This window comes from Ictalurus punctatus, chromosome 6 (assembly GCF_001660625.3).
Source record: "Ictalurus punctatus breed USDA103 chromosome 6, Coco_2.0, whole genome shotgun sequence".
In the NCBI taxonomy this organism is placed as follows: Eukaryota; Metazoa; Chordata; class Actinopteri; order Siluriformes; family Ictaluridae; genus Ictalurus; species Ictalurus punctatus.
Window position 1 is genome coordinate 2,020,876 of NC_030421.2, and position 25,765 is coordinate 2,046,640.

A 25,765-nucleotide genomic window follows, 5' to 3' on the forward strand; every position below is an offset into this window, starting at 1 on the left:
AGTAACCGTATATATATATATTTGTTGTGAAATATGAGTTGCTGTTATAAGGACAGTGGCTTTCGTTTTGCCAAGGTTAATTATATCTAATAGAGATAGGCACCTTATATACTCTCAGAGGCTTTGCAGCCCCAGTCGGCCCACTTCAATTAACTACAGTGAGTTAATTTGGGAAATGGGTATTCTGTTTTTGTACTGGGGCTTTATAGGAGACAGTCATTCAACTGCTTTGAAGGTTTCACCAAAACAGAGCTCGAATTTAAACCGCATTCCAGTGACTGTCAAGCATACAATGCAATTCTTTGGGGTGACGAGATAATGCTAGAGAGCCATGCAACTCTGACACTCAACTGGCTGTGATTTGTTCTCTCTCTCTCTCTCTCTCTCTCTCTCTCTCTCTCTCTCTCTCTCTCTCTCTCTCTCCTGTCGTCTTTGGTTGCAGGCCATGGAATGTGTTACTGTGGAAACTGTTACTGCTCGGCTGGTTGGCATGGAGATAAATGCGAATTCCAGTGTGACATCATCCCATGGGAAAGCAAACGGAGATGCACGTCTCCAGATGGCAAGATCTGCAGTAACCGAGGTTTGTTGTCTCATGCACTTTTTGCACCAGTTGATAGAGGTGCTATTGCAGTGATTCTGTCGTGTTATTGCAGGAGTACAATAGAGGGGTTTTCCTGAGAGAAGACACATGGGCTGTGTTTGGCTTAGTGCTACATCCCAGCCTCTTACTGCATAAATAACTCTAGGTGACAGGTATAGATGAGAATGGGACCCCTCTTGGCTCTGTTCCCAGACTAGTACTGGGAGTGGAGGAGAAAATCACGATAAGGGATAGGATAGAGAAGGATAGAAAATCTTTCTGAGAATCACTAGCAAATGATTACTAGTAAATGATTTGGTAATTAGTCTCTGCTGTGATGAGTGAAAATGTTTGGGCTCGCACTACACCACTCCTCAGAAATGATGCACTCTGAGACAGAACCAACAAGTAGGTCTTTTACGCATTATGCAGAAAATGCTAAATGCACGTGCACCTTTCCCTTCGCCTCTATATTTAATTGGTTCTGGGTTATTCTGGATTCTGAAGTGAGAATGGATTCTGACAAGCAGTCTTCTGCAAAATGCTGCAAAATGAGCGAGGTTTATGCAGTGCCTGTAGCGCCTAACTAATCAGTGAAATCGTGTTGTAACTGAGGGAGAATTTCTCTCCTTCTTTCTCTGCCTCGGTCTCTGTCAGAACTCCAAGCATCACTGGACGCTTGAAATAGTTAGATTCAAGCAAAGAGATGTTTGTTGGGCCCTTGAGCAAGGCCCTTAACCATCAACTGTCCAGTTATATAAATGAGATATGTGTAAGTCACTCTGAATAATGGCGTCTGCCAAATGCTGTAAATGTAATTCTCGATTGCTTCAAGATTTATTTATTTTATTTTTTTTTAAAAACATCACCATTTTATAATCTTCAACTGTCTAGTTTTGGGGTCTGTGCCCACTGTAGCCTCAGATTCCTGTTTTTAAGTTAAAGGACTGGAACCCAATGTGTTCTTCTGCTGTTGTATCCCAACGATTTGGCACCTTTCTATCTTAGTGCACTGCTTCTCCACTACAACCCGACCCGCTCTCTCAGGTCCTCTGGGCTCGGAATTCTCTCCGTCCCTAGATTTCGTCTGTCACCCATGGGTGGCAGGTCTTTCAGTGTCGTAGCACCTAAAATCTGGAATTCTCTCCCTCTGACACTTCACAGCATCGCAGCCATGTCCGAGTTCAAATCCCAGTTAAAAACGGATCTGTTTTCTCAGTCTTATCTGTCCTGATCCGTTATAATGCATTTCTCAGTGTCGTCGCTGTCTATTTCTTTTCTGTGATTGGTTGCTCAGTGTTTTTCACATTGTGGGTTTGTCCATGATTGTTCATTGTTTATGTGTCATTGTATTGTAAAGCGTCTTTGAGCTCTGGAAAGGTGCTATATATATTATTATTATTATTATTATTATTATCCACCTTAAGGTTCGGCATTCTCCTCTGCTCACCACAGTTGTAAAGAGTGCGTATTTGAGTTATTATTTGAGTTATTATTTGACTATAGATTACCTGTCAGCTCTAACCAGTCTGGCCATTCTCCTCTGACCTCTCTAATCAAGGCATGTCCACCAACAGAACTGAACCAACATCGAACCAACAACCATGCCACAAAGTCACCGAGATCACATTCTTTCCCCATTCTGATGGTTGATGACCTGTATCTGCATGATTTTATCCATTGCGCTGCTGCCACATGATTAGCTGATTGGACAATAGCATGAATGTGTATGGGGTATAGATGTTCCTATTAATATGGCCAGAGAGTGTAAATAACTTTTAAAATGTGATTTAAATGCAACTGAATTGGGCTGTCCAGTTTTATCTGTAACGCACAATACAATGTACGTGCTTAAAGATGCACGGGATTATAAATACAGTGGGAAACCTAAACAGACTGAAGGCGGTTGAAATAGATTCAAGTTTGCTTTGCTTTAAAAAAAATAATAAATAAATAAAAATCACCACATTTGTTTGTTCCAGGGCAAAATTTAAGCTCTTTGTCACTCTTCAGCCTCTTCTGATTTAATATTCTATTCCCAGGCTTCAATTACCTATTCTACTTTGCAGTTGATGGCTCTCAGTGGATCGCTGGTATCTAGTTAAATGCCAGCATCCCTTTTACATTTAGCCATTCAGCCTCTCGGTCCCAGAAATAGCTTTTCATTAAATGGAAAACTGAAGTGTCAACAGCCTTCTGTTTTAAAGTCAGATGGTTCAGTTCAGGACCAACGCTGTAAAAGCTGCCATTTAAAAAAATCTATCAGTGGAAATTAAATTAACAGTCATTAAAAGTATAACCGTCAACATACGGAAGTTTTGATACGGTGCCTTGGTAAAGTATTCAACCCCCCTTGGTGTTTTTCCCGTTTTGTTACATTACGACCTCCGATTAAAATGGATTTTTATTAGGATTTTGTCTAATGGACGTAACAGAATAGTCCAGAGTGTTGAAGTGGAATGAAAAAACACCTTGTTTAAAAAAATTATAATCAATTAAAACCTAACACCTCCCCTTACCCAAAGAACACCATTCCCAGAATGAAGCATGGTGGTGGCAGCATCGTGCTGTGGGGATGCTTTTCATTGGCAGGGACTAGAATGCCGGTCAAGATTGCAGGAAAAATGGATGGCACTATGTACAGTGCAATTCCTGATGAAATTTGAGACTAGGCTGGAGGGTCACCTCCCATGACCCTAAACATACTGCTATAGCTACATTAGAGTGGGTTAAAGGGAAATATTTTAATGTCTTGGAATGGCTTAGTCAAAGCCCAGACCTCAATCCAATTGAGAATTGCTGTACACCAACACATCCCATCTACCTTGAAGGAGATGAAATAGTTTTGCCTTTAAGAATGGGCAAAAAAAATCCCAGTGGCTAGATGTGCTAAGCTAATAGAGACATATCATAAGACACTTGCAGCTGTAATTTTTTTTTGCACCTCTAATGTGGTAGGCATGTTGTGTAAATCAAATGGTACCCCCCCCCCCCCCCCCATCATTAAATAAACAAACAAACAAACAAACAAACAAATAAATGCTATTTTCATGATGTAATGCAACAAAACAGGAAAAACACTGGGGGTAGGGTTTGGTGGGGGGTATCTCACACTTATTCACTCCTAGGGACAATATAGAGAAGTCACTCCACCTACTAATTTGAGGAAACCCATGTGAATAGACTATATAAAACTCCCCACAGACAACAACTCAAGCTCAGGATTGAATCATGGACCCTGCAGCTATGAGGCAGCAGTGTTCCCCGCTGTGCCACCATGCCCCCATAGTCAGACTGTCATTCTCTGAAAATACACCGATCCTCTTGATAGAGAGAACAATGCAAATGAACATGAAATAAGAAAGAGCAAAGGATGTAAGGTTATTGCAGGTCAGAGCAGTGGCAGCAGCAGTATGAGGCTGGCAGATGGCAGGGCTATCCGTGTGCCCTCTCTTCACTGGAGCAGATGAAAGAAAATGGGATTTTGAGCAGTGTAGCAGCTTGGCTCGGGCGCATCCAACAGAAGGTGTTTCCCCTGACTCTGTTCCTCCGCAAAACTGTTCTCGAAACTTATTGGAGCTGGCTGAAGCCACTTCTCTCCTTTCAGCTCTACATATAAAAAATGTTCTTCGTCTGGTTAGGCTGTCGTTATTTGGTTATTCGTGCCAACATGTTTACTGGTATCTATTATGCACTATTCAGTAATCAGTATAACGACACTAATAGGGAAACGTTAAGAGTGGCGACTGTAAGTATGGGCCCACTGAGACTGGGACATTGTAGCTTTTTAACCATTAGGTTTCATGTTCTCTTTGAAGATGTTTTATAAAGTTTATGAAACTACACTTGATGAAAGCTCTACCATCTATCGTTTTCCTTGGCAGGGACATGTGTATGTGGAGAATGTACCTGCTATGATGTAGATCCATCAGGGGACTGGGGTGACATTCATGGAGACACATGCGAGTGTGACGAGAGGAGCTGCCATGCTACATATGACAGATACTCAGACGAGTTCTGCTCTGGTAAAACATGCATGTTTTTGTTTTTTTTTATGTCTTAATTGCATTTGCTTAAATTGTCAGATTAATGACAACAGTTAGTACATTCATCTGATGTCGAGTTAATTTTTGCTGGTAAATGGTTGTGCTATGAAATTTTCCAGGCTGACGTATGTTAGAACAAATACAGGACTAACAATTTAGCTTAACAACTGGTTTGTTAGATAGAGTCACATAATTGAGATTATGTTAAACGTTACTAACATAACAAACTTTCTCTAAAGCCCCATTCGGATTGATGAGTTGGTAGGGCCATTCAGTTATTACCACAGGATCTTAACGAATTTGTCATGTCACTCATTTTTTTCCCCACACACACGCCTAGAAAGACTGCACCATATTTTACCTTCTATAAAATAACCAGTAGAAATAATCTCAAGCAATGTATGCTTATCTAAAGTTAAACTGACATGATTCCAAAGATACATGACTACACAGACACTCCAGGAAACCGTAAAATCTCCCATCAATCCCCAAACCGAACTATTCGTTTAGTATTAGCGGAGTTCAAAGCGATAGTTCACTCAAAAATGAAAATTCCGTCATCGAGTACTCGCCCTCATGTCGTTTCAAACCCTGAAGACTTTCATTCATCTTCCCGAAACAAATGTAAACGTCTTTAATGCAACCTGGGAGATCTGCATTTAAAGTCCCTCCATTTACAGTCCACGTAAACAAAACTTTCAAGCTCCAAAATGTTCATAAAGACGTCGTAGAAGTATCGGTTTAATCCCGATTTTATGAAGCGATACGAATGCTTTCATGAATGAAAGTGTTATGGGTCTGGACCGACATGAGGGCAAGAAATCGATGATGGATTCTTCATTTTTAGGTGAACTATCCCTTTAAAATGCAGACCAATAAAACGTAGGTAATATTTAAAAAGTCAGATAAGCAATACTACCAGGGGTTTTAGGTTATTAGTTATTGATTTCCTAGCACAAGTTTAGCCTACAGCCATATTATGGTCATGTGACCTACTAATAATCGAGTGTGATTTGCTCAGCCACAAATCCTACAAGCACTTATAGTAAAGGTCAAAATAATCATTTTGTATTAAATGAGATGAAGGTGATATGAACTGATAATTATCATTTTTTATTTTACGACTTCTACGTTACCGAGTCAGTACAAAAACATTTTAGATCTCTCAACATTAGTTTTCCAGCACGAAATGAATAATAAAATTGCTACAGAAAAATGTTTGTGAAGGCTGCAAAAATAAATGGTCTGCACTTACATCGTGCTTTTTTTAACCTTTGCGGTTCTACAAAGTGCTTTACAGTGTGTCTCATTCACACACACCAATAGTAGCAGAGCTGCCATGCAAGGGCTTAGCTCGGGAACAACTTGGGGTTCAGTGTCTCGCCCAAGGACACTTCAGGATGTGGAGTCACGTGGGCCGGGAATCAAACCGCCAACCCTACGATTAGTGGACAACCCGCTCTACCACCTGATCCACAGCCGCCCATACATAAGACAGTCCCCTTTCTGTGATTTATACAGATACGTATCGGTTACCCCAAATGACGTGATCATAATTACTACAGACTTCAGACATTTTCCAGCAATTTTACTCAACAGAAATATGGCTGGAAATCCTATCCTGTCTGAGTAGCGCTTAATTTCGAGTCTGTGAAAATATACATACAGGAACTCTGTCATCCTGATGTCTTTGCATTGTCCTAAACTGATAAGCAGAAATAAGGAACCCGATGCCAACGAAAACACGCATACTGTCACTTTCAGAAGCTCGACTAGGTCACAGTGTTATACACTGAGTGCTGAGTACAGGGCACATGGTGGAGTATCCTTAAGAAGTTGGAACATCTGTCGATTTTTCTAATTTCCCTTACCCGACAGACTAAACTCATCACAATTATGTAACTCTGACATATTAAAACTACACTGAGCGATAAAGTCATGGTGCGCGACTGCACATCAGCCTGGAAAGTCCCATAACTCAACCGGACAAAAATCCAGGTCACTTAACTCATGCTACGTTACCCCAACTTCAGAACTGATTAACGTATATGGTAAAAGGTTTATGCAGGGGTCGGGTAGTCTTATTAACACTATAACACTCTATAACTCTATCCATAAGTAAAGTCTTCACTTGTTTTGCTCAAGGAATAAGGATATTACAGCATAATGTGTGTGGAGCAATCGCCTGAAATAGCAGGCATGTCAAATCCAGTGGTGGAAATAGTGATTTGGCTGAAACAATAAGGGTGGACCTGTACTCCTTCCATGTGTCGTTCAACCCTCCCTCACTCCTCCTTTAGTAAACATGGGCCTGCTGGATTAGCCTGAGCTCACAGACATGAGGTATGAAAGAAAAACATACGCACATCTGTGTTTAATATTGAGGCATAACTCAGCGGTCAGGACTGTGTGTTCTGCTTGCAGTGGAAAGGCGGAGCAAACTCGTGGAGTGAAGATATATTACGTTCACTGTGTGTCGTTGTTGTTGTTTTAAATCATACACTCCTATGCAAATAGAGACTTACATACAGGACAAAGTGTGATTTTCTGTGCTCTGTCTCCAGAGCAGAGTCACAGCTTATTTTGCTTCTGTAGGTCACGGACAGTGCCACTGCGGGAGGTGTGACTGCAAAGAGGGCTGGACAGGCAAGAAATGTGAGCATCCTGTCTCCTGTTCGCTCTCTGTGGAAGCCAGTCAGAAGAAGTGCAGAGGGACCTCCAACCTGCCCTGTCATGGCAGAGGTACATCTGAAAATGATTGTTTTACTAAAGCAAAAAAAAAATACTTTTGCAAATTAGTCTTCAGTTTCCACGCCACGTCAGTGAGAATTCGATTACGTCACATGATGCTCTCAGAAAAGGGTGCTACTCTAAACTGTACCTTTCATCGACACTGGGGTGCTACCGTCAAGAGTACAGGGGTGGAAATAGTACTGAGAAATTATACTATTATAAGTGAAAGTATAAATAATGTGTCATAATCTTACTCAAGAAGACACGGAGGCTTAGTGGTTAGCATGTTTGCTTGCACCTTTGGGGTTGGGGGTTTGATTCCTGCCTACACCCTGTGTGCGTGCATGTTCTCCCCGTGCTTCAGGGGTTTCCTCCAGGTACTCCGGTTTCCTAATCCAGTCCAAAAACATGTATTCTAGGCTGATTGTCCGTAGCGTGTGAATGGGTGTGTGAGACCGTGTAAGGATGGTGCCTCGTGCCCCGAGTCCGAGGCTTGCCCACGACCCTGTGTAGGATAAGCAGTACAATTAGAAGTGGAAGTATCCATGCTTTTTTCAAACAAGATGTTCATGTTCAAAAAAAAGGTTATCCAATACCTATCACCAATGTAAAAAAAAAAAAAAACAACAACTAATTGCCCTCTTTGGTTGTTCCACCTTTAGCAGTAATAACTGAAACCAAACGCTTCCGATAACTGGAGAGCAGTCTCTCACTTACTTCTACTACTAGGACGCACTCCTACGCTTTGGATCATTGTCTTGCTGCAAAATCCAGTTGCGCTTGAGTTTCATCTTATGGACTTACCCAGGCCCTGAAGCAGCAAAGCATCCCCACACCATCACACTGCCTCCACCATGCTTGACCTTAGGTATGATGTTCTTTTTGTGGAATTCTGTGTTTGGTTTTCGCCAGATGTAACGGGACTCCTCTCTTCTAAACGCTTCCTCTTTTGACTCATCAGTCCACAGAACGTTCTCCCGAAAGGTTTGAGGATGTGTTTTGGCAAAATTCAGATGAGTCTTAATGATGTTCTGGGTTAGCAGTGGTTTTCACCTCGCCACTCTTCCATGGACGCCATTTTTGCCCAGTGTCTTTCTGATAGTGGAGTCATGAACAGTGACCTTTATTGACGCAAGACAGGCCCTTTGATGTTGTCCTTGGCTCTTTCTTTTCTCGTTACAATGGCACCCGTCAAGGGGTGGGACATATTAGGTAGCAACTGAACAGTCAGTTATCGAAGTCGGTGAGTTGGAAGCAAGAAAAATGGGCAAGGGTAAGGATCTTGAGGGTCTTCAGATTTTGAGGATCTTCAGGTCTTGAGGGGTGTTCCCGGTATGCAGTGGTTAGTACCTACCAAATGTGGTCCAAGAAAGGACAACTTGTGCACCCAGGGACAGTGTCATGAGTACCCAGGGCTCATTGATGCACATGCGGCGTGAAGGTTAGACCCATCTGGTCTGATCCCACAGAAGAGCTACAGTAGCACAAATTGCTGAAAAGGTTCACGCTGGCTATGATAGAAAGGTGTCAGAACACATAGTGCATCACCACAATAACATTCTAAGTTTCCGCCAAGACAACATAATAAAAGGAAAAAGCAAAGATCAACGCTGCAATAAGTTTACAGTAGAGCTCTGCACGTTCAGTACCACAATAACACTTTATCAGATTACACCAAGCAAGCTATAACACATTAGCAAGGTTAGTGCTCTCAGAAAAGCCTCTGGTATGTCCTTCATCTTTTAGAATAGTGCAAACCCGGAATGCCACAAACCATGCGCTTAATGGAACATAATGATTGTTTCGGGCAAGTCGAATATGAGTAAGGGTTCCTCTGGGCTGTTCCACTGCTGAAGAACAAAAATAAATAAAAGTCCAGCAGAATAGCCTCTTATTCACCCAATATTGTCTAATTACAGAAACAGATCAGCTACATATTTTCAGTGTGAAATCGTTTTGGGGGTACATTCAAACTAACACTCTGTGAAAAATATACCTTTACAGAAGTACAAACAATATAGCATACATCTAACAATGTATAATAGCAGCAGTCTAGGATGAGCCACCGTTGAAGATGTGATTGTATTTTGGAATTTCAGTGCAAAAGTCATTTTTCAACTACCTACTGCTGAACGGGCTTTATTTATTTACTTTAGTAGAGAGCTTCCTGCATGACCTGAGTTATGGTTTGTGGTTTGCGTCTCTCGTTATTGCCTCCTACAGTACAACCGCAAGGATTTCCAATGATACGGTTTCCTGCGTGGTCATGCGTAAACAGAAATGATAGCCTTGAGTTGAGGAAGCGACGCTGGAGTTTTGCCAAATCGTGGGATGAGGTTAATTATGCTTTGATTAACCGTTTAATCGAAATGATTAATTAATGTGAGTTCTTATGTGTGTGGTCCTACGTCATGCTTAATAAGTTCTTCGAGTTGTTTATTGTGTAGTGAGTAGTGATGCTGGTCTCTGAACCACTAAATGGTTACTCAGTATACAGTAAATGGAAGAAAAGAGCAGTAATGTTTTACATGTCACTGTACACAGCTGCTAAAAAAAATGGTGTTATTACCTTTTTTTCTCTGCATAAGAATAGCAAGGTACAGTAGTAATGGTCGTGTTCCACCAAAGACACACAGGGGTCATTTTAATTGACCGTGTCTTCCTGTTGGCTTATTTATAAAATGAAAGTACAACGAGTAAACCTTTGATCAGCCGCCCTCCATTGAGTATTAGGGTACTTTAGATCTCATCTTTTTTCTCATTCTTTTCCAGCCTTGCATTCGATATGAAATTCCCTTTAGAGAAACAGAGAATTATGCAATAATAACAAAAATGGTCAAATTGCTAATATATGGAAACATGATTTTTGCAATCTATACCATGCCTCCAGAAAGTATTCATCCCCCGGTGATGATTTCTCCTTTTGCTGTTATTGATTATGGTGTGTTAGCTGTATGATTCACAAATTTGCTAGGAATAAAAACATTGTTGTATTTACACTACATAGTAATTAGTTGAAGTAGCCTGTTTATGGCAAGGTGGGTTGACAAAAATGGACACTATCCCCAAAATCTGGGCCAGTAGATGAGACATAACTTAAATTTCCTGCATTCAAGAAAGTACCATCTTGGCATCTCAGCAGGTACTAACCAATTTGGATGAAAGTGGGTTTAAAAATACCACTGCCAAATGACCCTCACCATGCCACTCCACCCATGTCAGCACTGGCATATTAATTTCTGCACAGGAAAACACCAGCTGACTGCAAACGTGGAAAAACGGCTTCCATCTTTTCCAACTGGCAATATGCCCGTAAAAATTGCTTATCGATTCGATTCAATTCAGTTTGATTCGTGTAGCGCGTTTAACAGCGGACGCTGTCTCAAAGCGGCTTTACAGAAACATATAAACACGGGGTAGAGATTTTAAGTGTGTGAATTTATCTGAGCGAGACGGTGGTGAGGGAAAACTCCCTGTGATGATACGAGGAAGAAACCTTGAGAGGAACCGGACTCAGAAGGGAACCCGTCCTCATCTGGGTCACGACGGATAGTGTGAGAGTAAAAGAAAGTTCATTATGGTTTTATATGAAGTCTGTTTGTTGAACTCGTCCACTGATCACTAAAGGAGGCAAGAGGCATGGTGGCGTATCTCTGAACAATTCCTGATTAATGTAGCCCTTATAGCTGAAGTGGGAAGTCTTTACTAGTCATAGTTTACATGTAAAGTTATCACATATAGACAGAAAAATGGCAATATACTGTACGAAGAACATTTTGAAAACCAAACCTTTGACTTCTTTGTATATGTTTGAATATTTAATAGACGTATAGGTATATTTTATTGATCCCACGAGGGAAATTTTCACATATTCCAACTTATTGGGAAGCTGAGGTCAGAGCGCCCAACAGTGGCAGCTTGGCAGTACTGGGGCAGTGCTGGAGCAGTACTGGAGCAGTGCAGGGGCTTGAACTCCCACCTTCTGATCAGTGACCCACAGCTTTAACGGATGAGTCTCCACTTCCCTGATCTTGATATTTCACAGTAAGTTAGCTTTGCTCCTTCTCAATATATGAAAATATGTGGTTCTTTTGGTTATAAAAAAAAAAAAAGAGGACGTGACAGTGTATAACCATTGTTCCGTAAGAGATTGACTATTGGCGCTTGCATCCATAGGAGAAAGTCTTCTGAAATCATGGTGATTTATGTTCTGATCTGGTATAATCAGTATTATTTAGCAGAATTTGTGCTCTATTCTTATTAAAATGATTACAAATACTGATTAACCTCATTTAAAAGCTCATTTAGACTCCTGTTCAAATATCTGATAGTCATTAATTGGATGAAGCAGAGACAGTGTTTTTAAAGAGTAAGACACCAAAGATTCACAAAAGAGTGAACATAGACTTCCATATACATATACGTAAATGTGTGTTCGTGTATGTGTGTGTGTGTGTGTGTGTGTGTGTGTGTGTGTGTGTGTGTGTGTACGTACATCTTCCATGGGGTAAGCTGGAAATTTCAGGCTGTTATAGTCTTCAGCTTTGCGCTTTTAGAAGGCAGAACACAGTGAGATTTTTGGGAATCAGAGACTAACTGAGGCTAGGTAACTTAATTAGGTTGAATTATTCCAGCAGCACCTTTAAATGATCTTAATTGGCTGCAGCAACTGGAGGTTCAAATTGACCCTGTCCAAGACAAAATTAATCAGCCGTGAAAATTCCACTACAATGCGGAAAGTATTCATTCAGGATCATGTACAGTACTGTGCAAAAAATAGGGTGCCGAAAACTTTTGTACAGTGCTGTATAATAAATAATTAGCATATATACTCAGCAAAAAAAAAAAAAAAAAAAAAGGTTCCCTTTTTCAGGAGACTGTATTTTAAAGATTTTGTAAAATCCGCATAGTCTTCACAGATCTTTATCGGAAAGGGTTTAAAGGATGTTTTTCACGCTTGTTCAATGAACCGTAAACAATTATTGCACATGCAGCTGTGGAACAGTCCTTAAGACACGAACAGTTTACAGGCGCCCGGTGATTAAGGTCACAGTTACAATAAGTTCGGACACTAAAGAGACCTTTGTACTGACTCTGAAAAACACCAGGAGAAAGATGTCTAGGGTTCCTGCTCTCCTGCGTGAACATGCCATAGACCTGCTGCAGGGAGGCGTGAGGACTGCAGATGTGTTCAGAGCAATAAACTGTAATGTCTGTAATGTAAGACGTCTGAGACGGTGCTACAGGGAGACAGGAAGGACAGCTGCTCGTCCTCGCAGTGGAAAATTACATGTAGGCGTGATGGAGAACTTGTAAATGCCTCGGTGGAAGAGTGGAGGAACATCTCACAGCAAGAACTGACCAATCCGGTGCAGTCCATGAGGATGAGATGCTCTGTAGTACTTAAAGCAGCTGGAGGTTACACCAGATACTGACTGTTCCTTCTGATATCCACCTCCACTTTGTTCAGGGACTCGTTATTCCATTTCTGTTCCTCAAACATCTGTGGAGCTTCTTCAGTTCATGTCTCAGTTGGTGAATGTTTTTAAATTAATACAGATATTTACACATATTTTGAAATTTGCTGGAAATAAAATCAATTGAATGTGTGGGGATGTTTATTTTTTTGCTGAGTACATTTTGTAGCACTTGTTACAATGTTTACTGATTAAAGATTGCTTCTCAATGTTTGTTACTTCATTAGTCAACATTAGTAAACGCATTCATTATGCGATAAATGTTAGCGGTGATTCTCAACTCCAGTCCCGGGGACCAACTGCCTCGCATAGATCCAGGCTTTCCTCTGTTTTAACTATTCATGTGTTATATGGATTTGAGAGTATGAGGTCATCCTGTAAGTAATATCTTGCTTTCCATTACCTGTGCTCTGGATTACTTCATCATTGTCTATAGATGATTATATGTGAAGATCAAGCATTCATAAAAATCGTAAAAATCCATTCAGAAATGTTTTTCTAACACTGGTGAAGACCGATTTTTTTTTCCCTCTCCATAGTCAGCCACTATGGAATCCCCATAGAGGCTCAGAAAAAATATAGATTCTCTTTCTCTCCTCATTTTCCTTATGGCCTTTGACAAATGGCGAGCAGAGAGTCGCCCAAATGATGATTTATACATCTGTTTACATAGAATTTCATCCATGACTGGAGCTATAGGTCTGCTAGCTTGCATCCATTAGCCTGACAGCAGTTAATTACATAAGTTTCCTTCACTCTGAATTTCACTCTCACAATTAAGGTGACAGCCTGCCTGAGTCAGTCCAAGCATTCACGCGCAGCTTTCAGCGATTTCCAAGCCAAGTATCACAAGGCCAGACACAAGGTTACAGCACCATGGCTGTAGCTAAGTAATGGCCACTGCCACACTACCATGAAGCATGGGCACCCCTCTGGACAGTAAGTCAGTCAGATCCCTAGTAGGACATTATTGGACAGCCTGATAAATCTCACTTGTGATATTCTAGTCTAAAAAATATGAAAGTTTGTTTCAACATTGGCCAACAGCAAGTAACAAACAAGCTTAGCTAGCTAACATATAATAAATTACTCAATAGCTACACTGCACACAATGAACAATAACACTGGATGTCTTCATTTCCTTATTGCCTACCTTTAAATAATGATAGTGAATAAAAGTGTACTTCATAAGATTTAGCTATGTTGTTATGTTAGCTGTGAGTTTGTGTTGCTTGCTCGAAAACAAACAACAGACAATGTCACGTAGCTTTAGGTCTTTAACGTCCAATAGGAATCCTTCTCGGGCCATACCCAGATACAGGCAGCCATACATTCCTTTTCTATGAATGTGGATTAGTATTTTGCCCGACTGTAGATCACCACCCTAATAAAGTCATTAGGTGTAACCTAGCCACCCCATTGTAAAAGATCTGGCAACACCCCTGTACAGCACCAGACCTTAAACTCGATATAGATTCCCAGCAATTAGACCTTCTATAACGTGCATAACTGCATATAAAATGTCAAAACTTCGTCCATATTAATTGGGAGTACAAGCTCTGCAGGCCATCTGGTATTTAAATGGTTATGCAAACTTTTTTAAAAAGAATAAGACCTGGACTAATAATCTTTTATGATATTTGTAGCTATAACAACCCACATACTGGGCATTTGTTTGTGCACCTGTCAGCATTTACTTGGAATAAAATGTTTATCAGCCATTATGTAACAACTGGACTATAGTCTAGTGCTGCACAGTCTAGCTAAATGAAGTGAGAGGTAATGAAAAGCTCTTAGAAGAAATTATGGCATGTGACAGACCACCAGTTGTGTGCTTTTTGTTCACTGAACAGCAGATGCCAACAGCATACGAAAATTTCCTGGAAGTTCCTTGATAAATATTCTTATTTTGAAGAAGACTTGTTCTTCCAGTTCTTGTAACTGTGAATTCTGAATGTGCTGAATACATCTTTCTCTTGGACCTTCCTGCTGAGTTCTGGCTGCTTCCAATGACAGGACACCATGGCAGATACCCGGTGTTCATATGACCTAGATACTGTAACATACGCCACAGTGTCAGGAGGAACCAACCCACCTTAGGACTTACTGGAAAGGTGTTCAGAGATAACTGCACTCACATGACCGTGAGGGTAGGTCATGGTATGCCATGGTGACGACATTAACCGCACTGTGGGCCAGATTCTATTTAGACAGGGGTGCTCCCTGTGTCTTTCCCCCATAACTGGCAACCAGTTTCTCTAATGCGTGAATAGCCACCATCCAGTCCAAATAGTAGTGCAGGGTGTTTACTGGTTATAACATGGACTCCCTCACAACACTGCAAGGTCAGTTGCTTGATTAAAAAAATTGGATGATATGGGTAGAAACTCCAGGGGTAAAGGTCATTATCCATGCAAATCGATCTTATCACCAAGACACACAGTACTCTCACTCTTTTTGCTAAAATGTCTATTTCAGCTTGGCATATTTCAGGTATGGGCTGCTAAGAAGATGCTTTGTACTAGGGGTAGTAGGGTCTCTTGTATTTCTTCATAATCCTCAACCTGCACTTCACTCTAAGAGGCTAAAGCCACAGGTGTACAATAGGATGAGGGTGCTAAATCTCTCTGTTCATTTCGGACACTAGATCTAGTCAAGGAGGAAATTGTCAAGATGTGTGAGAGTAAAGAGTGGAATACAAGGCCTTACTAGTCGTTTCAGGACCACAAGGATGTTCCATATGCGCTAGGGAAAGTATGAAATGCTACACTCACCACAGTCGAAGAGATCACAGGAGATGATAGGAGTGTAGTAGTTAGCACGTTCACATCGCACCTCCAGGGTTAGGGGTTTGATTGTGCCTCTGCCCTGTGTGCGTGGTGTTTGCATGTTCTCCCCGTGCTTTGGAGGTTTCCTCCGGGTACTCCTGTTTCCTCCCCCAGTCCAAAGACATGCACTGTAGACTGATTGGCATTTCTAAAGTGTGAGAATGGGCGTGTGAGTGTGTGTGTAATTGTGCCCTGAGATGGGTTGGCACCGGATCCAAGGTGTCCCCTGCCTCATGCCCAGAGTCCCCTGGTAGAGGCTCCCTGCGACCCTGTTTAGGATAAGTGGCATAGAAAATGGATGGATGGATGGATGGATGGATAGGAGTGTATTGCCTGATCTAGAGTTCAGGATACCTGTAGCTCTGACCATAATTACAAGTTGTCATGTAGATAGCTCTCTTAAATTTGTTATGAAACAGCCGTCTGCTACACGTCAAGCTTCATCACACAGCACCATCACTGCTTATTTCACCTATTTTTATTCCTTACAAATAAGCTACATTATAACTAAAAGAATCTTTTGATTTGACAAGGCATTACACAAACTGACTCGACGTAACAGAAGCGACTAAATATTATTTCTTCTTTAATACTGCATCTTAGCCTTATATAATGAATGGTCCTTGGTTATGAATATGAATAACCTCAGAAGCAATCACCAGAACAAATACTCTCGAGGCTGTTGCTCAGGAGAAAGCAAGAGAAAAGCCTTTAATTTGCTATGCAGATGTTGGCTCGTATGCTTGTACATCACTGGAGCTGCCTGGCATAACGAGCAATCTTTTAAAAACAAATCAGCTGAATTAGAGCTGATTGCAATCACTCTCCCTGAGTCACAGGATGGTGATTTTCTCTGTGAATAAAGACAAGAGCTGTGTTCCAAATGACATACTATACACTATACACTTATACTATACACTATACACTTATACTATGCACTATACACTTATACTATACACTATACACTTATACTATACACTATACACTTATACTATACACTATACACTTATACTATACACTATACACTTATACTATGCACTATACACTTATACTATGCACTATATATTCTGCTGTCTAGTGTATGAATTTTAGAAGGGTAGTATCGTCTCAAATGGCACACTTTCGGTATTGTACTAACCGGAAGTATGTGCTGTTTCCCAGTCGAGGGGAAATTACATCAAACGCATGTAATGCGATGGTTCTAGCATTAGCGATATAGCCAAACAGATAACAAAAATGAATACTGTTTATGTTAATGTTTCCTTTTATGCCCAAGTTTTATCCCTTTTTCACCTCAGTCACCGTCAGACAGAGGCGTAATCGTCTCCACAGGCGATTTTTGCTTGCACAATTTAAAATCAGCATACAGTAGTAAGGTAGTGCTTGACATAACCTCTCCCCATCCGCTACGTAAGCAAAGCTGCGACCGTTGAGTGCATGAAGTGTCCATCATTCCAAAGTTCATTTTTTCAATTGAGTGAGAACACACTAATCAGACTATTTATACTACAAAATGACGTTGAATAGTGCATTAAGTGTGCGATTTTGGACGCACCTATACTGTAGCGATGTTGTTTCACAATAAGGTCTTAACAGAGCTGAGTCTCGAGCAATCTTCATACTGGTCTAAACAAAATAAAAAATTGTCATCTTGAGCTAATATTTATTCATAACCACTTATCATCAAATCGTTTTATTAGAGTTCATTAATATCAACTCCTTTACAATTTGGACTGTATGAGTAGTTAGACATTAAATGTGGCTACTGTTGTTTCTTTAAGGCTATGGACAGGCTTTATTAGTATGTTCAGCACACAGCTCCTTGCAATCGTAGCGGTCTTGTGGCCACTGATAGCAGGCGGCACTCGAATGGCAGTTTGATTAGAGGATGCCTCCAGATGCCCTAGCTAAACATGACTCCATCCTGCCTGACCTTTCATTTCCTCCTCTGATTACGGCCTTCTAAATGCTATCTCTGGAAAAAGTCCAAAAAGCACCGAAATAAAGTTAGTTTGCCTCTGTCTTCAGACTGCACCAGTCACGATGGAGTCGATTCAGGCAAAGCGTGCACTGTAGAGACGAAAAACTTGCATTATTTACCTTGCATAACGTTCATATAGGCATTTTGTATTCAGATTTTCAGTTCCAGACAGACTGATGGATGAGTAAAACATGCTTTCTAACACCTTTATACCTGTCTATTAGTTTAATTTTTTTACAGAAGGAAGACTATGTATTGTTGTTTGAAATGATTAGACTCTACAGCCATTGCCTTAAGCCTCAATGCGCTTCCTTCTGAGACAGGGCGCCAATTTGGAAAAGTTGCTCTGGGGATCCAAACACCTTAATTGTCTGTGCACCTCTGCAGTGATTGTCCAGTAGTGATGTGTGAAGCTGTATCTCAGAAAACCTAGCTGTGTCTCTGACCTTATACTTGTATTTACTACGTCTGCCTTGTACTCTAGAAGATCCAGAAGATCTTATGTACATGGATACATAGAACCTATGTTTATGTGGGTTTCTGCATGAGAAGAAAGAAGCTCCTGTCTCGTTAAACACAATTATCTCATGAAATATGATGGATTTAAAACAATTTACACTAGGGAGGAGCTTTTCTTTTTCAACTCAGCAGTTTTGGTAGCTCATACTGTTAGTATCATTTATAAAGGTCACATTCCAAGATGAGTTCCTGTAAATGAGGTCAAAAAAAATAAATAAAAAAATAGTCCGAAGCCTTAAATCACGTAAAACCTACTGATCATATAAAGCTGTAATGTGGTTGCTTGAAAATCTTTCCCAAGCAGGAGGCTTTCCTGTCCGGAAAACTGCAGCACTGCAATCTCAGTAAAAGTGGCCATTATTTTATTCAAAGGAACAAAACAAAAACAAAAACATACACTTTCATGCTATTTACTGTACTCTGTGACCCCAACTGTTTGATGGACAGCCTGAATATAACCTCCTACTGTTCTGAAAAATAAATAAATGAACATTTACATCCCAGAACTTTCCCAGAATCTCTTTTCATGAATCATAAACCAAGCGTTAAAATCTCCACAAACAGCTGGTTTTAGAGATGCTTCAATGGCAGCCATAGATCCACCTGTATCGATTGCTTTGTGCATTTTCCATTTCCAGAGGAGTGATTTCCAGAGCGTTTCAGTATTTATTAACATATATATATATATATATATATATATATATATATATATATATATATATATATATATATATATATATATATATATATATATATATCGTTTTAAACTCCCGAACCTTCGGCACATGAAATATTACACAGCGAATGCGAATGGATGATACATTTGGTGATGTGATGTTCTTCTTTAGAAAAACAGGCTTGCTTTTTGTTTCTTGTCATTGTTGTTTGGCTTTTCCAAAAGCAGAGGGCTGGGAAGCAGATTTTCTTTCTCTCTCTCTCTCTCTCTGGTGCCTCGAAGGCATTATTTGCATGGTTCATGCAAGGCAAGACACATCAAGATGCACACAGCAAGACTCCAGTGCACTGTGGATGCTTGGTGAGCACTGCTGTCATTTAATGTCAAAGATGGCAATGCTTTATGCAGCCTTCTAGACTACCTTCTTAGACGTCTGTGAGGAAAGAGTGACACATTGATTTGCTAACAATTACAGCATTTTATAGTGACTGGAGGTGAAAAAGCTTAAGCATATTTAACTAAAACTAGTTATATTATAGTACAGTACATGATATTATAGCATAAATCACCGTTGGTCATATAACAGGAAACAGCTGCGGATAGCTGTCCCGGGAGAGTATTTTGTTTAAAAGGAACTCTCAGCCCTTGAGCATCAAGACGTTAAATGTCCTACCACATCATTAATATTGATTGAATCGGGGGGCTGTAGAATCCTTAAGTAACAAGGTAAAGATATTCTGAAGTTCAATGTGAAAGGAGGATGGAGTTTGCTTTGGCACCTGCACAAGCACTGCTCTTTGGGGGTTGACGTTAGCGGATGGTTGTCTCTCAAATATACCAAGAGGATTAATTGTTACGGTTCAAAACACAGTGCATGATCGGATTGGGAGATAATAATCACTTCAAAGCTACAGATATGCTTGATTTATTTATGTATAGAATATACCACTAATTACTTGTGTTCAAATATTTCTCACAACTGTTGAGGGGTTTAATTTTTCATATAAGAAAAATATATTTTAAGTACATTCCCACTGATATTTTTCTAGTACACCTGGGTACTAGGAACAGGAAATTGTTCAACCATGACTTCCTGTTTCACAGGGGTATAAATATGAGGTAACACATAGGCAAAATCCCCTTAGTCATTCATAACAATGGGTAAGAGCGAGGAATATAGCTGTGATGTGCTGCAAAAGGTTGTTGAGCTTCACACAATGGGGCGTGTCTATAAGAAAATAGCACAAGCATTGAAAACGCCCATTTCACCATCAGGGCAATAATTAAGAAGTTCCAGTCCACTGGAGATGTTATGAATCGACCTGGAATTGGACGTGTGTCTGCACTGTCTCAACGCACTGTGAAGAGGATGGTTCGAGTGGATAAAACATCTCCAAGGATCACAGCTGGAGAACTGCAGAAGTTAGTCGTGTCTTGGGGTCAGAAAGTCTCCAAAACTACAATCTGAAGTCACCGACATCACCACAAGCTGTTTGGAAGGGCTTCAAGAAAAAAGCCTCTACTCTCATCCAAACACAAACTCGAGCGTCTTCAGTGTGCCGACACTACTGGAACTTCAAATGGGATCGGGTTTATGGTCAGATGAAACCAGAATAGAGCTTTTTGGTAATAAACACAGAGGTGGTTTTGGCACACAGAGAGGTAGCCGTATGGAAAAGTCCCTCATGCCCACGTTTAAATATGGAGGAGGATCTTTAATGTTTTGGGCTGTTTTTCTGCCAGAGGACCTGGACATTTTGTTAGGATACATGGCATCATGGACTCTATCAAATATCAACAGATATTAAATGAAATCCTGACTGCCTCTGCCAGAAAGCTTCAAATGGGCCGTGGTTGGATCTTCCAGCAGGACGATGATCCAAAACATCATCAACATCAACACAGAAATGGTTTACTGACCACAAAATCAAGGTCCTGCCCTGACCATCCCAGTCCCCTGACCCGAACCCCATAGAGAACCTGTGGGGTGAACTGAAGAGGAGACTCCACCAGCGTGGACCTCGAAATGTGAAGGATCTGGAGAGATTCTGTATGAAGGAACGCTCTCAGATCCCTCGCCATGTATTCTCCAACCTCGTCAGGCCCACTGTCTTACTGAATACCAAAAGAAAACCGTATTTCTATACTAACTTTGCCAAAATTCACCAAAAATATATGTTTTTTATTTACAGAGCCACACGAAGCACATGCTGGGTACAGGACTATACAGTATATCTGTACTGGACTTAATTACGTCCTATGTTAATCAGCCCATACAGGATTTTGTGGCTTTTTTTGTGATTACTGCAGCCAAGATGTTAATTGTTTGGAGACACTGGATAAGATCTAGCATAATATTCCCTTAGCAGTGTAAACAAACCCGCTGTGAAATTTGAGCAGGTGAAAAGCAGCAGGCAAGGCAAGACAAGATGTAGCAGAAACCTGTCAGTTTCTTTGTGCCATCCAGATATGAGATGCCAGCACAGCCATAAGCCAAATTCCTATTCACATGGGCCAGTCAGATCTCTCGTTCCTCGTCCACTCATCTCAAGGTGAGACAAAATCCAGGAGCCTGACACAGTGTGAAGAGAATGCCCGAGCCGTCCGAAACGGGCTGTCTGGTGTCGCAAAAGCTAATCGATGAGACGAGAGTGTTATGACATCACCAGTTGCTATGGTAACAGCAGCACGCAGACTGGGCTTATCTGCTTGGCAGGCTGAGTGCTTGTCGGACAGGGTGTTGCTTGTTGTTCTCGCCGCCTGCCTGAAGCCATGGTATCTGCCCGTGTCGGACAGATTTTTGCAGCCGTGCTAACGTGTACGCTGACATCCACAGGCTAAAGCCATCTGCACTTCTTCATCCAGTGACACAGAGTTTGTTTAGCTGAAAACCCGTGTCAGTGGAGATCAAGATCATTGTTTTCTCTCTTTCAAGCGAGTTGGCGTCGAGTCGTTTATTCAGTGACGTTTGTTGAATATTATTCTCTCCTGCAGTGAAAATGCTCACACTCAATAGTTTCCAGCTAAATCTAATGTGGGTACATTCATGTCGATTTTAATTGTGTGCCATAGCAGATGTCTTCTACTGCCAGCACCATGCTGCTTGGATCTCGAAAGCTATCGGCTGTGATGCAGTTAGCACTGTGTATGACATCCGTGTTACTGTTTGTGTTCATTATCACGAGCAAGCATACCACGAGGGCAAATTGCCTCTAAGTATCTTCTGCACAGGGGCAGGCGAATAATTGGGAACATTTTGAAAGCTGATCATTTCCTTATCGTGACACCTTTCGTAATATCATCCGTCCTCTACCACCGCACCCACCATCAAATGATCAATTGAATTGCCTAAAATTGAGTATTTAATGGCAAGAGAAAGACGAGATAAAGAGACAGCGATTACGACGTTAGCACCACTTAACAGCCTACAAATCATCCACTTTTGATACGCAATCACCAGAATGTTTCAGCTGTAATAGCCTCGTTAATGACTCGGCAAGATGCAGATACTCATAAACACCACTATTGATGTTACTACCTACAACACTGGATCTGATGCTATCTGGTAGAATCTAGTTGAGTGTGACGCATCAGTAGCAAGAATCAAGGGCGTAACCATGGTATAGACATTGGGGGGGTTGGACCCCCCCAACATCAAAGTTTGATACTGAAAATTCTCATATTCAGAACATAGTTTTAGGATTACAGTTACCGTTTGAATTCACGTGATTTCTGAGTGATAGAAGCTCCCACAGCATGGGGAAATTGTAGGATGGATGTATTCTCTATTCCATAACCTACCATGAAACCCACCACACCAAGCAGAGGAGAGCTAAGATGTGTGCAGGCAAACCACACACGCTAACATTTAAACACGCAACCACGACTTTTAAACAGACTCAGAAAGGACGGCTGCCTATGAAACTAAATTCAACACTATATATACTATGTAAATACAGTTTCAACACGGATGCTTCCAAGCAGTGCTGTCCTGCCTGCATCGTGACCAGGTACCGTTATTTTCCCAGAAGACCAATGAAAGACTTAGATGATCATTTTAATTTGATAAACTGAATATTGTGTTTGTGTAACTGGTGTCATTTATTATGTTAATGTCACCATGCTGTTTAGCTCGCTATGTAATAAGTGTACAACGTGTACAACAATATATAGTGGTAACCTGAAACGTCAGCTATGTAAAGGGTCCTGGAGTTTTCTTTTCTTAAATCTAAAGACAAACCGCCATCACTAGTTCTGAATGGAGAACTACAATATGGCCACAACTCAGACGTTAGTTCCATATCTCTCGTCGCCAAGCCAGCACACCTCAGCGTTATGCTGAGCCTCATATCTGTAAAATCACTTAGCTGTCCTGAGCCCAAATGTAGTGTAAAGGAACGAAATGCAACTTTCCTCACTTTTATAACAGTCTGTCACAACGTGAGGGTTCACAGAGAACTCAGCGGGAGGACGTGCACGTGAGTGTAACGTTAACGGTCAAAAACTGGACCTGACGTTAGCCTAGCCTACTTCCTGAGTGTGTAAATATCAACAGTTCATTGACGTTCTTAAGAACAAACCAAGCCATGGTATGATGCCTTCTATACTAAGCTAAGGTCACCTACTATTTAGGGATCTAGTTACTTACTCACTGTTACTTATCGGCTGCTGTCTCCATTTCTTACGGGCTGAGCTGCTAAAATATATCAACGAACTTGCGTCGAGTATGGGCGCAACCAAGTGTACAACTGGAGTGGGGGGCACACACCGATTTTCCCTAACAAACAGAAATATATTATAAAGGAATAGACATAAATAAATAGAATAGATGAAGAAAAGACAGATCCGTTGGCAGGGTTCATTAAAGGGGGGCACATAGAAAATATTTTGTACTGTGTATTGGTCACGGGGAACCTGGAGCCTATCCCAGGGAGCATCGGGCACAAGGCGGGGTACACCCTGGACAGGGTGCCCAATGGTTATTTAGATAGTTGTCAGATATTTCCTAGCTTAAAGGAGATGAAAGAAAACACAGCGCAAGATTGAATCATGTTACGTTTCACCATCTTTCTTGAAGTTTACTGAATGAGGAATGAATTTGCACGACATATGATTGATCTATTCTTTTCCATGTGTGTGTTTGCATGTTTTAGGCCAGTGCGCATGTGGACAGTGCACATGCCATCCACCAGGAGACAGACGTGTTCACGGCAAAAACTGTGAGTGTGATGACCGGCAGTGCGAGGACGTAAACAAAGACATCTGCGGCGGTAAGTAGTGCACGCACAAACACTACACACACACACACACACACACACACACACACACACACACACACACACACACACACACACACACACTGGATTGCAATGGCCCATCATTGACAACAGTGCCATCCTTAACGTGATCTACGGAATTCAGGCTTGGGGAGTAACGGAATCAAAGTAATCAGATTACAGGTACGTTTAGTAAAAAATGGGAATACTAAAAGGATGAAATTTTTTAAAGAAATGAATCTTTTTTTTTTTTTGACACAACACAATATAGACAGCTGCTTGATTATAGTTCTGGTTCTCTCTCGCTAGTCGTGGCTCACGTGACCAACCTTCTGGTGCATAAGTAAATAAATTTTTGCGCAAAGTTAACTTGGTAGAAATGAACACACGTTGTACTCTGAAATGCTTTTGTCAGCGTGACCACACGTCCTCTTTTTCAGACTTTAACAAAGCATCTAAATTTGAGAAAATGTCCGGGATTCGGCTTTAGTTTCATTATGATGTGCTTATGGTCTAATACTGCATCATGTGTGCGCATGTTTGCATCGCTTTAACCTCTCTCTGTAAGTCCCGCCTTCTCGCACACCGGTTGGTCGATTATAAAAGGCTTGAAGCAACTATTGGCCAAACTCCTGCCTGTCAACCGTTAGCCTTCTCTCAGAGAACGCGTGAAGGTGAAGCGCTGTTGTGTTCGGCGTCAAACAGTCGCGTAATAGAGGACATGCCAGTCCTGAGTTCAAAACGACGCCCATGACCATATAAGGTCATTTTTAATTTCATGTTATCGCATTGCTCCGTATTACACGGCCATTCGAATGTGTAAACGATGGCAGAAGGTTCACCCTCGGCGTCTGAGACTTTATTTTATTCCGTGGACGTTCAGAAGAATGTAGGGAAACATGTAAAACGTGGGCAGAGTGAAACCAACTTTATTATATATATATATATATATATATATATATATATATATATATATATATATATATATATATATATATATATATATCTTCCTGAACAGGCCATAAAGCTTTGTGCCAAATGAAGTACCACACACTTACACTATGCACTATGTACTCCACAGTCGTATGAATTTTAGAAAGGTAATATCATCTCAAATATAATGCTAGCGTTTATTTTTACTAACCGGAAGTATAAGCCGCTTCCTAGATGATGCCGCATGACGTAACGTGACGCCGCTAGCATTAGCCTAACGATGACTTTCTTCAGTTTACTGTTTATGTGAGCGTTACCTTTTATTCCCAACATGACCTCAGTCACCATCAGACGGAGGTGAAATCGTCACGAGACTGAGACAGAGGCGAAATCGTCACGTGACTGAGGAAGAAAGTCCTCTAAGGCAGGGGTGCATTTTATATTAAACACCGCGGAGATCAAACAGTGCTGCACGAGCACCAACTTATGTTTATATCCAAAATACTCCACTGTGTGCAAGGGGCAGGGGAAACTGGTGCGAGTTGCTTAAAAGGTTTAGTTTAATTTAAGTTTATTGTTATTATATGCCGTATTTGCGCGCTTGCAGTGTAACCTCTGTTCTTTATTATAACGGAAGTGACGTGTTAGTAACGAGGCCGATCACGCGCGGTGTAGACGCGCTGATACAGAGTGTAGCGCGAGTAAGATCTGTA

General features: G+C 41.0%; 1 protein-coding gene across 1 annotated transcript in view; it reads left to right on the forward strand.

Moving 5' to 3' along the window:
• Positions 1–25,765, forward strand: part of itgbl1 (integrin, beta-like 1) — a 56,379-nt gene that overhangs the window by 18,785 nt on the left and 11,829 nt on the right. The window contains exons 5-8 of the mRNA XM_017469048.3: positions 443–583; positions 4,468–4,608; positions 7,225–7,371; positions 23,997–24,113. Of these exons, the coding sequence (XP_017324537.1) occupies positions 443–583; positions 4,468–4,608; positions 7,225–7,371; positions 23,997–24,113 (546 nt within the window). The remainder of the gene's footprint in view (positions 1–442; positions 584–4,467; positions 4,609–7,224; positions 7,372–23,996; positions 24,114–25,765) is intronic.